A 16,054-nucleotide genomic window follows, 5' to 3' on the forward strand; every position below is an offset into this window, starting at 1 on the left:
AGTGCTGAAAGTGGTTTCGTTAAGTGACAGCTCTTCAGGCAGATTGTAAAGGCGTAACATACCCTGAATCGTCTAGCTGTTCATCATTAAGGTCACTGACTCCATATTTTCAGTCATGGCCTATTTGTTTCCTCGATATAATTCTTACTCCTATTCTTCAATAAATACATTTAGTTTACATATGCCTTTGATTTACCATAGATAGGTTATCTTGTCACCTTAAAGTCATGTCACCAAGTGATGAAGAGCCATCAACATACCTTGAGACAAGAGTATCAACTACCATGCACGAAACATACAATAGAACAGGTAATTTTCTATCATTTGGGATGGCAAAGGGTTCAATACCAAGCGCCGGCCTCTATTAAATTCGGGATGAAAATAAAGTAATATTAGTTTCACATCCCACTAACAAACTTAGCGGTTTTTAGAGCCACAGAGAAGCCGGAATGTTGTCCCTCAGGAGTTATTTTACGTGGTGATAAATCTACCGAGTACCTTCAAATAGCCTACCTCCGGGCTGAGCAGGGATGAATTCTAATAACTTGGGTTCAGAAGACCAGAGCTCTACCGTCTGTGGCAGATATTATTTTCTCTTATTTGAGGTTACAGCTTACCTGTAGTTGAAGCACCGCCATAGCCAGAGCTGATCGAGACCAGCTCCTCCTACCACACTACGGTGCCATTGAGCTCCTTCTCGCCGGTAGAGGAAGGAGTGTGATTCTCGACGGCGTTGACACTGTCGTTGGAAGAAGGCAACACCTGCCTCCAGGAAGTCGAGCTCTCTGGAAGTCGCTGCCCGGCGGTGGCTGTAGGTAATAAACGAATACATGCAGTACATTAGAAACCTATTTTTTCCCGTCAAGATATCATAATTTACTACTATGAGAGCAATAGCATCCAGAGGACAGATGGCACGGAATAACTAGACAAATTCTCTGTACAGGAACGAATATTAGGTGCTCATCTCCCAGGTTTAAGGCTGTGGAATCGATGGCTCCAGAAATCTATAGTATTTGAGGTATGCCACGTTCGGGAAACGCTCTTTTGGTATTCTTCGAATTTCCAATTTCTCTTCTTTATTGCGAAAACTATTTATTTGTAAAATTTAGGGGTTTAACAGAAATAAACTTAGTATACAACTTGTGGAACATTTTTGAGACTGTAAAGCATTAATGGTACCTACGTATTCTTGCGCACGTTGAATGCCTATTTTTTAAAAGATTTAAGCCTCTCAAATTACTAATCGAATTATACAAGCTTAGTACATATACTAGGCCTAAGTAATAATGGAGCTAATGGAGGTTTTATGTCTATTTTTATCAGAGATCTGTGCTGCCCTCTATAAACATAAAATTCTGCCTTAGATTTAAATAAACAATAACAATGCAGTACACCCGCAAGGGTTTTTATTCGGGGGGGGGGGGGGTGAGAGTATGATGACAAAAATATGCATTTATACGAAACCATTTGAATAGCGAAGTTCAAATTTCGTATGATATCCTAGGTGTTAAAGAACAGAAGTTTCAAATTACCTCACAGAGAGTTAGTTTAAGGTTAAGATCCGGAAACAAATACATTCCTTTCTTCCTCCGAAATAGTTTAACGTACGAAGACAAAATTCCAAATAGCGGTATATATTTTAAATCCTAGGTGTGAAATAAGAAATATTTTTAAACGTTCCACCCCTAATATGTTAAAATGGGGTTAACTCGAGAAACGAAATTATTCATCCCTCCAAAATCCGCTGACGTACAAAGTTGTAATTTCATGAGAAGGTTCTTTTATTTCCTAGGTGTTTAATATCGTATACTTCAAAATATTTCTCCCCTAAGGGATTTGGATAGTGGATGACTCTCTTAAAAACAATATCCATTCTTCGGAAACCGTTTCAGGCACTAATTTAAACTTTTACATGAACGGTGGTCTTCTATATCCTAGATGTTAATAAATATTTTAAAACATTCACCCCCTAAAACAACATTCATTCCTCTATTACGTTCTAGATATTAAATAAGATAGGGTTGAAAACATTCCAATTCTTCTGTACGGGTTTTACAATGAGTGTTAGATCAGAAAATAAATAATCATTCCCAAAATCCGGTTGAAGTACGAATTGAGGGTGTATTTTGCAGGCTCATCCAACAGTGGACTCTCCAAAATGTAAAACTTTGAATAACAACTTTCAGTTTAAAACTGTGGGGTAGCACGGGTATTTTGCTAGTCATGCCATATGCCTGGTTTCTATGGACGTATCATCCATCAGACTACAAAGTGTACTCGAAATGATGTCCATCAATGTCCAGGACAGCCTAAAAGCATAGGAGAGCACGCTGCACGGCTGCGCGCAGCATCTCCGTGGATATGGCTACTAACTCTCTTGATATACTTCTCTTCATATCAGCACATTTATGAATATTCCCCAGATAAACCCTGCCTTTCCTACCGAGTTTGGTACGCGCACTATCAAGTTCCCTGTGGTTTAAGTAGGGAAAGTTTACTGTACCTGTAACCACCCGATGTTTATGACTAACTGGGGCTAGTAGTGGGAACGAAGTATCCATCGTATATATGCTAATTTAAGATCCTGGCATTCGCCTGGACTTGAAATGGAAAGCCATGGTAAAGTTCATTTGACTCTATTGATCCATTTCATGGTAGAGCATTGTGTACATACTGATGGATTAATTAATTAGTTAGTTAGTTAGTTAGTCAATTTACGTCGGCGCATTTCCCAAGATGTTGCTCGAGGGAAAGTGAACCGTATGTACCTTATAGACAACATACCATCGCCACTGTCAATCTTAAATCTCTGACACCACCACGAATTGAATCCGAGCCTTCGAGGACGGTAGCTAATAGCACTAACTTACACTGCGGATGTGGACTGCTGAATTAGTTGAAAAGCAATGTTACGAGGGCATAATCATACTCTAAAAACCAAAAGGAGTGATTTAATGAGGCATACTGAAGAAAATGGCGAAGTAGTTTGGTATTTCCTTCTTCAACGAGACCATATGGATCCTAGTAATAACATTTCACGGCATGCAGAGATACGGACTTTGGCTGAATGACCCCAGACTCCAGCAGCTTCTATATCACTGACATATATGAGATCAAATAGCCAGACTGAATGGCTCAGACGATCGAGGCGCTGGCTTTCTGACCCCAACTTGGCAGGTTCGATCCTGCCTCAGTCCGGTGGTACGTGAAGGTGCTCAAATACGTCAGCTTCATGTCGTTAGATTTACTGGCACGCAAAAGAACTCCTGCGGAACAAAATTGCGGCACCTCAACGTCTCCGGAAACCGTCAAAGTAGTTAGTGGGACGCAGAAACAATAACCTTATTATTCAGATCAAAGAATCACAGCACAAGCAGTCTAAATGTAAGAAATGTTAGGCTCAGATTGAGGCCCTGTGGTAGCCAACCCATGCTCCCAAGATTATAGCCCCTGGGGTTTGCCCCATTCAGTCACCTCTTATGACCGTGGATTTATTCTACCGCCCCCACCCACAGATGAATGTCAAAACAGAGTCCGATGGATTGGTTAGTAGGGCCTACTCGTATATTTTGATCTAGCTTGTGTTAATGCTTCATCCATCGAGAGACGGAACTAATAGGTATGTTCTCAACTGGGGATAAACTGTACTGGTTATCAATGTTTTGCAGGTCTCCGTAATATAAATTGTACGACAGGTTTTTAGTTCATATTCTACCTCCTGCATTTATACCTATGACTAGAAACGATGTCGAATATCTTTCTTTTTTAACTTCTGGCTTAACGTCGCACGGACTCGGGTAGGTCTTATGGCGACGATGGAATAGGAAAGGCCTAGGAGGGGGAAAGAAGTGGCCGTGGCCTTAATTAATGTACAATCCCAGCATTTGCCTGGTGTGAAAATGGGAAACCAAGGAAAGCCATCTACAGGGGTGTCGACAGTGGGGCTCGAACCCACAGCTGCGCGGCTCTAACTGCACGGCAATCTCGCCCGGTGTCGAATATCTTAGAAACTATCATTAGTTATATCGAAGCTTAATAATAGTGGAGATGGAAACGAAGTCACTCCACGAGAACGGACAATCAGTGGTTTCTGCAGACTGGTGGTCTGATCAGCTGTATCTGCGGATGGACGAACAAAATAAATTCAGGGACAGCAGCTGAGTCTGCGACGTACCTTACAGTGGTGACTATCGGAGCGAGCCGAGACTCCGTAGCTCCAGCTCGGCCTCCTAGAAGACACACGAGCGCTCCGGGTTCAGCAGTCACTCTGACGGGCATGGTCTGTCCTGGTAGCCAGTACTTGCGCTCTTTACTGCTCAGTGATACCTGCAACACATTTTAAATGCATTTAATGTACTATTAGCTCAATGGCCTGCAAACATTTCCTGTAGAATTGAAAAAACAAAGGGATGTGACAAGTAGAAACCACCTTCTCTACACTTAGAACGACTATACAATTGACATAGTTGCCTAGGTGTTAGCTTTCCACTCGGAGACCCGAGTATAAAATTCAAGTGGATCTCAGGTTGGAATTTTCACGTGAAAAAGCACGTAGGGTCAGAAAGGTTATGGGGTCTCAAACCCAAAATGCTTCTACTTTCGTTGCTTAGTGTTGTTTCATGCGACACAGTAGGTGACAACAACGGGTGTCAATTCAAGGGTACCATACAGAAGAACCGACGTCCGGCTTCTTGGCTAAATGGTCAGTATTCTTACCTGGGTTCGATTCCCAGCCGGACCGGTGATTTTAACTGCTCATGGTTGATTCTTTTGGTTCGGCAACTTGGTGTTTGTGTTTTTGTCTTAATACACACCTCTTCATATACATACAACACACTATACTACCTATCACCATCGAAGCACGCAATAGTGAATACATTCCTCCATAATTTGTTTAACGTCGCACCGACACAGATAGGTCTTATGGCGACGATGGAATAGTAAAGGATTAAGAGTGTGAAGGAAGCGACCGTGGCCTTAATTAAGGTACAGCCCCAGCATTTGCCGGCAGTGAAAATGGGAAACCACGGGAAACCATCTTCAGGGCTGCTGACAGCGGGGGTCAAACCTGTCATCTCTTGAATGCAAGTTCACAGCTACGCGAGCCAAACTGCGCGCCCCCTTACTCGGTGCATCAGGAAGGGTTTCCGCCCGTTAAACTGAGTCCAATCCGCATGGAGAACCGATCCAAATGAATTGGGACAAAAGCCAAGAAGAGGAAGTAGAATAATCAATATGTTTCTTCATATACTCTGTTACAAAATTTAATTTTGATCTACATGACGTCCTCTTTCGTAAGGCCTTTTCGGATGATAGTTACAAATTTTGTCCTGTTGAATATATCAGAGAGGTCCTCACTGACAGCCAAATACATTCATATAGCCCAGGGATCGGCAAACTACGGACCGCGGGCCATATCCAGCCCACTAACTCTTCTTCTGTGGCTCGCGAGCTAAGAAAGGATTTTACATTTCCAAATGCTTAAAAAAAGTTGAAGTCGAATAATATTTCATGAAGCGCGAAAATTACATGATATTATTTCAATGTCTATGAAGCTCTAGGACCAATGGAACATTCTTACGGATTTCGATACGTATTGTCTATGGCGGTTCCACGCTCTAACAGTTAGTTTTGTTACGAGCTCCCGATCTCAACATTTTTCTTAACTTAAGCATACTTCTCCACTCCGTTCTGCTACACATTATACTGCTCTGCCTGCTTGCTAGTCTGCCTCACTACTGCTTGCGCTGTCGCTTCTCCCCACGCCACCACCTGACGTCACCTGTCTCCAGCATTTTCTAGACTTGCCTTCCCTGGCGTATATATACTCGCCGCTTTCCTTCGACCAGGGATCAGGTGCGCTTCGTGTTTTGTAATAGGCAGTGGGAGCTCCTGCATTCCGCACGGTTGGACCGTGTGCTGTTTACCTTCTTCTTCCTCTTCAGACCGGGTGAGCAGACTAGTATTTTACATTATGTTTTCAATACTTGCCTTTTCCTTGCCTTGAGAGTCTTTACTACTATTTGATTCTGAACTCTAGTCCCTTCAGGACTCTACGTCAAATACAATTATGGTGCTCAAATTTTCATTCTGAGACTTCTTCTCCGAGTGTGTAAGAAGGGAGTGGTGGACTGCCAACCTTATCAGTGACTTTGAACTTTGCGTGTGGTGTAATCAACGTTATTATTTCCAACTGGGACTATGCGGCCTGATCCCTACTTAAATTTTCATCCTCCTTGTTTCGCTTCCTAACATATTTTTCTCTTTCTCGTGTTTTCCCTTGTCCTTTCCCCTTTCCTTTCTTTCTACCTTTAATTATCATTTTAAAAACTAATCACTGAGAAATTGTGGTCTGCGAATCGAATAGTGTATTTTCTCTGGTCTTTGAAATGTTCTGTCATCTTTCTTATTTGAAGCAAGCCTGGTTGACCTTGGGGGATTAGACATTGTTTTTACTTGCACTTATATTAATTTCCGGAATGTTCCACTCTATTTGTGAAAGATTGAGTATGCCTTTTCAAAGTTTTGTAAGCCAAAGATATCTGTTTTTACTCGTTGTTGTATAATTCTTCTTGTTTCCATTCTGTTGTCGTTACAATATATCTGTTATTGAAACCTGTTAAAAATAAAAAAAGAAAAAACAAGAAAAAATTATTTGTACGCTACTCAGTTGAAGTCTTTCTATCTTACCTTTACTGCTCATGATTGTTCGGTCTCGATAATTCGACGTCACAAATATCTTATACCACGCTTCCCTGCGCTCTGATTGTTGTGTGGCACTATTAACACGCTTTAGTGTATGTCGTCCTTTCCATTTTTTTTGTAGGAATAGCTATTTGTTTCTGACTTAATAAACACAACGATCGCCACAGTTTCGAGTTGAGGATTTGCGAAAAAGACAGCTATGTGACCCAAACTGCGCGGCCCCTTTACTCTGTGCATCAGGAAAGGTATTTTGTTACTGAATTAGACGGCAACGCGTTGTGTTTATTGTGCAGTGACACTATAGCTGTACTAAAATGGTATCTACACTATACGTCGGCATTACGAGACTAAGAATTTGTCACAATATTTCCAAGTCACAGGGAAGAAATGATTAGAAAAAATAGAAAATTTAAAACGGAGCATTTCATTACTGTGGAGTTTCTTCTCAAAATTGAAAATTGAAAATGAGGTTGCAACTAAAGTAAGTTTACAAGTAGCTCATTTCTTAGCCAAGGAAGGAAAACCGTTCACTGATGGCGAGTTAATTAAATCATGTTAGATAGTAGCAGCCGAAGAAATGTGTCCGGAGAAACTGAATTTATTTAATATTATCAGTCTTTCCGCGAAAACATTTACTGTGAGAGATGAGGACATTTGGAGCAACACCAGTAACCAAATAATTAACAAGGCAAATGATTTAGAATGGTATTCCTCGGCTCTTGATGAGTCGATACACATTACAGATACTACTCATTGCTGGTGTTTTTTATTCGAGGAATCAATGTTCACTTTAAAGTGACCGAAGAATTCACTTCTATAAATAATCTGCGTGGAAAAACATTTTCAAGCAAGCTGAGAAAACGTATGCGAAGTACAATTGAAGTCGACTCAGCTAAAGTGCGTCACAACTGATGGTGGTATAATTATGTACTGAGCAGCCAAAGGTTTAGTTGGTAACATTTTCAAGTCTCGTGAAAACGTAAGGTGTTCAAAGCCTAAGGTTTTCTATTGCAGTTCATCAGCAGATACTTTGTGGGTAATGCCTGAATCTATAATGTGTTTTTTGAACCAGATATGTTAATGCTGAACTTCATTCGGTATTGTGAACTGAAGCATTGTTAATTCCGTGATATTCTGTCAGAAATGAAAACTGAATATCCTGATTAGCCCTACCTTACAGCAGTCCGATGGCTCAGCTATGGTAAAGTTAAGTTTTTAACTCCGAGCAGCGACTGAAATTTTTCTGAACAGGAAAAAACACCCTCAACCATTATTATCGAGCACTGTATGGCTTTGCAAATTGACTTTTGCTGCTGATATCATAGGATCTCCTAATGGATTTTAAACTAATATGCTAATGTGCTAACATATGAAACATAAGGCAGTAATTTCGACGACAACTGGCTTTGATTGAGTCACAAAGCATATTAAGTTGTTTTGTGGATTTCCAATGTTGTCAAAAATTAACAGAAGACGTATAATTCCCATTTCCACACAAATTTGCAGACGATATATTTTGTAATCTTAAGAGGTCATCGGCCCCACGTTTTTTCGAATCTTGATGATAGTGTAGAGGACTTTCCTTAACTCAAAATCCATTTGACTGCACAACTGGGGAGCATCCTTCTAACCTTTAAATAGAAGTGATTATTCTGCAGTGTGGTAACGTGCTAAAGGGCAAATTCCAATACAACAAAAATGTATAAACGTCTTCCAAGCGATGCAAAAGTTAAGGTGAACTAAGATCATTTTCTGTATTTCTGTATTTGTTGTGAAAAGACATTTTCAAAGATAAAATATGAAAAAACCTCAATACAGATCAACATTAAGAGATGAAAATTTGCAATTAATTTTGATCTCAGAAACGGAATTTAATTCATCTCATTAGTAAAGCTGTGTTTCAAACAATAATTGTAGTCTACCTAGTATTTGTATTACGTTACATTTTCGTCCTTGTTATTTTAAGTTATCTTCGTTTTAGTGAAAGTAGGTACTGGAATGATTTAAATATCGCATGGGGATAAAGGAGTGAGCCAAGGGCCTGGTTAATACAACACACAGAGCCATGTACAAAGGCCTACATCTAGGGAAAACGATTACTGTAAAGTCATCTACAAAGTAATCTTAAAAGACTTATCGCCATAAATTTAAAAGTTTTCCCTCATGAAGTAGAACCAGGTCGCTAGTAGAATAATGAATTAAACATAAAACGAGTATTCATCGAGTATAATTAGTCTACAGTTTGAACAAAACTGCTTTATTAAAGAGTTGAACCAATTAGAAACAACGTTAATGGTAGAGAATAGACACATATGGCTGTTTATCTGGAAATTCAGCACATCTGTCTTCAAATATGATCCTTTTACTGATGCTATAGTTTACCTGTTTGAGGAGCAGCTTAACATCAAAGCTGATGACATCACTGATGGGTTCTCCTTCCTCCGTGACGTAGTAGACAAGAAGATGGCTGACAGGTGCCATCACTGACTGGACGGTGAAGCTGGAACATACAACAGATTGCTTATTTTTTTCCGACAACCATCACATCTTACTATAAATTCCTATCATACTGTATTTCGTTTGAGAGGAACGTCATCGACACACACATTTTCCAATGAAATTTTCAGGCCCTATGTCAATACTACAGTAAGTTAATTGCCCTCAAATAGCGGGTTAGATTCCAATCAAAGTCGATGATATTTGGAGTGTTAAAATGCGACAACTCTTCGACGCTGACTTCCGGATCTTTAACGAACTCCTCTAAGATGAATGTCCAGCACCTTAGATTTTTTAAACATTTGTATGGTTGAGGAGGCGTTGAAACGAATACAAATACTGTACTTGCAATGATATTTTAAACATACGTAATTCAGTAAATTTAGATTTCTCTGATACAGAAGATTCTCATCATCAATCACATACAACGTGAATCACGCTGAAGTCTCTGGGTAATTGGTGCCCGTTGTTCTTTTATACTTTCATATTATAGAAAAAGTGTTCTTACCTCGGAAGTGATATTTTCTTGGCAGTAATTTAACGTCACGCTAAGACACAGTTTTTTTTTTAATATGCTAAGGTGGCAAAGGGCTGGGACTATGAAGATAGTAACCATGGTCTTAATTAAAGTACAGCCTCAGCAATCGCCTAGTATAAAATGAGAAATCTTAGAAAACATTCCTCAGGGCAGCTGACAGAGGGATTCGAACCCACCATATCCAGAATACAAGCTTAAAAATGCCAATTCAAAAGTTCTAAACTAAACTATTTTTGTAGCCATGTTGTTTGACTTCTTGATCGGTTCCCCTTCGTTTCAAATCATGTATTGAATGAACCCAACTTTTGTACTCAGAGGAAAATAATAGCCGTGTGGTTTCGGTACTGGCTTGGAAATAAGGTCGTCATGATTTGAATCTCAGCCGATGGAATTTTTTTTGAAGATGTCATCATGGTGACTATATGAACTCCAAGTAATCTGATTGGATAGCAGTCATATTAGCAGGCCAAACCTAATGGGATGTATGTGCCATGGGCTTGGTTTATAATAATAATAATAATAATAATAATAATAATAATAATAATAATAATAATAATAATAATAATAATAATAATAAGACCTGAGCTATCATCTGCGGACATTTTAATTTGACGCCATTTAGGCCCCCTGCGTCTCAATTTAAACGTTCTGTGTTTTACTCTTCCAGATGGCAGAGAAACTGGTTCTCTGTTGGGCGATCTGTGGCTGAGTTTATATTCATTTTGTCGTCTAAGCACCAAATACGTCACCAGAAAACTTTTATATGCCAATATCTTTCCGCCCATTAAAATCCGACTACCCTTGTCGGGTTTTAACCCGTGATATTGGGATCCAGAGGATGACACTCTACCACTGAGTCATAGATATATTATTATTATTATTATTATTATTATTATTATTATTATTATTATTATTATTATTATTATTGACATCGGCCACTATAATATCGTGAACATATTAGGTAATAAAAATTATATTGCTTTTGATGACGGAAACTCTACTGTTACTTTTTCAATAAAGTATTTAATTTTTCATGATGTTCGTATAACAATCTTTATGTCCAGCAGCGCTGTGCATGTCCGATCTCTGCACTCTTATCTACTATACAGTACTTCGAAAACATGTATTGCTGGTCAGTATTATCAGCATCGCAGTTCTTTGATTTATAACTTCCCCCTCCTAAGCCCAAACAGCGCGCAGAGCATATACCTGGATGGTCTACAATAATATCTTTAGTATATCTTTATTTCACTTGATGTTTTGTCACGTGTCACCATGAGTAAAGTTGAAATTTCGAGCTCGGTACGTTTGTGTTACTGGACCTCGGAAGTAATGTCATGTCTAGTAGGCCTACAAGGCGAAACTTTGTTAACAAGATACGACACTCTGAATATTATGGTACGAAGATCAAAGGCACAGATACCAGCTGCTCTGTTGCTTGTTGTCTGTACTGTGATGCAATATTCAAACTTCTTGCCATTGTTTTCAAATGTTGTGTTACTCTGCTATGAAAGCTCGCCGAAACTCGAGATATCTTTGTCAATCGGTATAAACACAAGGCGTTAGGGAAATGGAACTATTTACTCACTACAATCCTTTTAGTAACAAAGAGGTTGAGTTCCCAATATCGAATATCGACAAATCCATTTATCGATGTGACCTGTCGATACTGGGAACAGGCGGTCTCGATTAAGACTGTTTCCTTGGCCCGCCGTAAGATCCATGCGGCCACTGAGCCGTGAAATTGACTTTACTCTCCAGCGTCTTCCACTGCTCCACTGAAAACCAAAAGTTTTAAAACTTGATTACCTTTAAGATGTTGTTTCCTTGCCAGCGAATTATTACTTTATTGCTCTCCGTAATGTGCTTTACATCGACCGTCTAGACAGATTTCTTTTACCATCTACCAATAAAGGTGAAAAAGCTATCTCTCTAAGACTTGCTGAATATAGTTAAGTCTATAACGTTGTGTCTACTTTTAGGTCTATTAAAAGGAAGGGTGATAAGATGAAAACGAAATTTCTTACCATTATTCGTGATCAAATGACGTGGAAGTAATGTACCACACTTACAGTGAGTATGTGCGCAAAAGGAGAACAAATTCTCAACACCTACTTTGATCATTGTTTTACAATTTAGATTTGTCCTTATCCTCCTGTTTCCAAGGCCGTTGGCATGTGATGATACAGTGTCATCGGCTTCTGGAACGTCCTATTCACACCCAGTTTCCATTAGGGCATATATTGTACGCAGCATTTCTGTATATTTGTATTATTTTATAACGCTTCCTTTCAGTTTAATTTTATTCTGTACTTCGATACGCTGTAAGTAGATTACTCCTCATCTCACTCCAGCATTATCATTGTCAGAATTCCTACTGTAAGTAGTGCGAGTCGCACCCTTGGATCTCTGGACGGAACAGTAATTTAGTTATAACTATGAACGTAAGAAGGGAAGTAATTCTCATATTGTAGCTGAACTACGGAAGATTCTCTGAGAGTAACATAAATGAGCGGGTTCGATTTTTGCAAACTTCAAACTCAAATACGTCAGTTTTGTGTCGACAGATTTACGGACACGTAAAGAAACTCTTGCGGGACAAAACTACTGCACCTTGGTGCCTCTGAAAAGCGCAAATAGTTAGTAGGACGTAGAATCAAAATTATTATTATTATTATTATTATTATTATTATTATTATTATTATTAAACAAAATTGTTGCCTGCTGCCATTTCTTGATGGATACAGTACTTTTGTGTCCATCCCTTGGCACAGGCCAGAGTAAAGTGTAGCTTTCACCGAAGTCCCAGTCTCATCCATGGCTGTGACAATATGGAAGCTGCTGGGGTATGGGTGGTGCTGAGTATTGACATTCAGAGCACAACTAGTGCATCTGAGTGTTACGAAAGGTGTTGCTCATAGGGTCAGTCGTGCTGCAATAGCACTTTCTGACCCAGTGAGGAAATCAATGGCAAACTACCTCACTCCTCGTCTTGCCTAGTACGCCTCATTTTGGTGCTGCCATTGGTTTTTGCGGTTTCCTTATAACCGCATAACCTTTGGTGGTGCTATTTGAGGATCCAACCAGCCTATGGGCTGATGACCTAACAGACAGAGAAACAAAATTGATTGGATCAGTGATACAGTGCCTGATTCATGATCTCAACTGCAATTTCAACTCAATCAATCAATCAATCAATCAATCAATCAATCAATCAATCAATCAATCAATCAATCAATCAATCAATCAATCAATCAATCAATCAATCAATCAATCAATCAATCAATCAATCAATCAATCAATCAATCAATCAATCAATCAATCAATCAATCAATCAATCAATCAATCAATCAATCAATCAATCAATCAATCAATCAATCAATCAATCAATCAATCAATCAATCAATCAATCAATCAATCAATCAATCAATCAATCAATCAATCAATCAATCAATCAATCAATCAATCAATCAATCAATCAATCAATCAATCAATCAATCAATCAATCAATCCAATGATCTGCATTTAGGCTGGTCGCCCAGGTGGCTAATTCCCTATCAATTGTTTACCTAGCTTTTTCTTGAACATTTTCAACGAACGTGGAGATTTATCGGACATTTTCCTTGATAATTTATTCCAATCCCTTACTCCTCGTCCTGTAAATGAATATTTACTCCAATCTGTCCGCTTGAATTCCAACTTTATCTTCATATTATGATCTTTCCTACTTTTAAAAGCTCCACTTAAGTCTTATTCTTCTACTCATGTCATTACACGCCAGTCATCACTGACACTCAAAACATACCATATAGTCGAGCATCTCGTCGCCTTACTCCCAAGTCTTCCCAGCCCAAAGTTTGCAACATTTTAGTAACCCTACTCCTTTGTCAGAAATCACCCAGAACAAATCGTGCTGCTTTCGCTGCTTTCCTTTGAATTTTTTTCAGTTGTTATAGACATCAGCCACAACCATATAGTGAACATATAAGCTAATAAAAATTATGATACTTTTGGTGACGGAAACTGTCCTGTTACTTTTTTAATAAAGTGTTTTATTTTCCATGATGTTCGTGTAATAATCTTAATGCCCATCAGCGTTGTGCATGCTCGATCTCTGCACTCTTATCTACTATACAGTACTTCGGAAACACATGTGTTGAGGGTATTCGATTCTTGAAGGTCAGTTAAAAATCTCGCACTCCATGTCATTCTTTTTTTTTTCTTTTGCTACTTGCTTGACGTCGCACCGACACAGATAGGTCTTATGGCGACGATGGGACAGGAAAGGGCTAGGAGTGGGAAGGAAGCGGCCGTGGACTTAATTAAGGTACAGCCCCAGCATTTGCTTGGTGTGAAAATGGGAAACCATGGAAAACCATTTTCAGGGCTGCCGACAGTGGGGTTCGAACCTACTATCTCCCGATTACTGGACACTGGCCGCACTTAAACGACTACAGCTATCGAGCTCGGTCCATGTCATTCTTGCTTGTATCTTGAACATACCTAATAGCGTACCTAATATCACCCGGCAAAATTAAATTAGCGTAGTGGCTTGCATTTAGGAGTGCCAGTCATGCCTAATTATTCGGGCCCTAAGATACTTTGACGAGTGGAACTCACAAAGTCTTCTCTTAATAATTTTTGGCCTTTAAATGGTTCAAAATACCACCAGGTGAGAGGAGGCTACTGGACATTCAATAGTTGGACCTATACTCCTACGAATAGAAGCGCAGCCTTCTTCGTAAATAATTACTGACTGCTTCTGAGCATGCCCGTTATTCTGTATATCATTGTGCACATTCAATAGTCTGCATGTTGTTGAGTGGCTAAACATTCACATTCGTGTTCATTCCCTAAGAAAACTAATGAAAATCGAAGACTATCTGTTGAATAGTTGTAGTGATACTATGGACAATGATCCGAATGCGTGTATGTATGAGAGGGAAAATATTGATAGTAATAAATGGGTGGCATGGAAGCTGTAATTTGGCCTATTGTCGATGTACCCGCGTTTGATTACACATGGTAATAGACGAGTGTAACCGATGTGGTTCAGAACATTCCATTTATTGGCAAGAGCGGTTGTAAGAGGAGAACTTTTGGAGAAGTCTGATGTTCCGAGTGTAAAACTGAACGAACTAACAGTATTTAGTAAGATACTGAGAGACGACTTCTCTATGATTCGCCATTGGAACAAATTTTGAACTTGAATTAAGCATCCATATTATGTAACTGAAAAGCTTTTCAGTCTACCGAAAACATTAGTTAAAACATACCGGTAAAAAGCACAATATTAAGCATGTCACATTGTAAGATAAGTATTAATTCAACTTTTCATAAAAAATAAATGCACTTTCTTTGGGCAAGTTTTCTTTTCAAAGTTAGTAAGTCAATGGGTAAACTTGGCGAAGGAAATATTCCAGTAGAAACACACTTTCGTTGCTAGACAGCACCACAAAAAGAAAATCGAAATTGGTAGCCAGGCCGCGTAAACGACACTACTTAAGAAGGTCTGCAAGGTTTGCAATTCGGTAGCTGAGGCCATACGATTATTAATATTACTAATTAAGCATCCATATTATGTAACTGAAAAGCTTTTCAGTCTACCGAAAACATTAGTTAAAACATACCGGTAAAAAGCACACACTATTTTACAGGTAGAGGTATGTGTGTTTATGACAGACTTAAAAGCTTTTAAGTTACATTAACTAAGTCGTCACTGAAAGGTACGGCTACCTTCTTAGAAAATATACCTTGCATATTGTCACAATACTGTGTAACTAGCAAAATAATGATTCGTCAGGAGAGAAAATTCTGCCGAAAACGATTTTAAGGAATACAAAGGCTGAACTTCTATTTTAGCGTGAGAAGAAAGCGTACACGAAATATACATATACAAATAAGGACATATTTCTTTGGACATAATATTGTTAAATATTCTGTACTATATGATATTTGAAGAAAAATGTCAGTAAACTGATTTGCAGGGGAATATATTTCACTATATTTGGTCATAATTTAATCTCTGCAATCTTATTAGACATCTTACTCAGGAAGAAAGTCATCCTTTTTCTAAAATAAAGTGTAATAATCTGAATATATAAATCTGCCTTTCAGTGAACACCTTGAAACTCAGCTGCCAAAATAAGAAGCTACAATGACATATTGGAGAAGCTTCGTGGTTCAGCAGGAGGCCTGATTTTCTCTATGGCCGAATATTGTGCTCCACTTTCGTTAAACGGCCTTCATGTTAAATTAGCCAATAGCTTACTTAAAAAATTGCGTGGAACTAATCACTAGCTTAATCAGGCC

General features: G+C 38.9%; 1 protein-coding gene across 1 annotated transcript in view; it reads right to left on the reverse strand.

Moving 5' to 3' along the window:
* Positions 1-16,054, reverse strand: part of LOC136858108 (C3 and PZP-like alpha-2-macroglobulin domain-containing protein 8) — a 589,070-nt gene that overhangs the window by 114,576 nt on the left and 458,440 nt on the right. Inside the window, exons 8-10 of the mRNA XM_067137410.2 lie at positions 9,091-9,208; positions 4,178-4,329; positions 618-809 (exon numbers count right to left, since the gene is read on the reverse strand). Coding sequence (XP_066993511.2) covers positions 618-809; positions 4,178-4,329; positions 9,091-9,208 — 462 coding nt within the window. The remainder of the gene's footprint in view (positions 1-617; positions 810-4,177; positions 4,330-9,090; positions 9,209-16,054) is intronic.

The sequence above is a fragment of the Anabrus simplex genome, chromosome 1, assembly GCF_040414725.1.
Source record: "Anabrus simplex isolate iqAnaSimp1 chromosome 1, ASM4041472v1, whole genome shotgun sequence".
In the NCBI taxonomy this organism is placed as follows: Eukaryota; Metazoa; Arthropoda; class Insecta; order Orthoptera; family Tettigoniidae; genus Anabrus; species Anabrus simplex.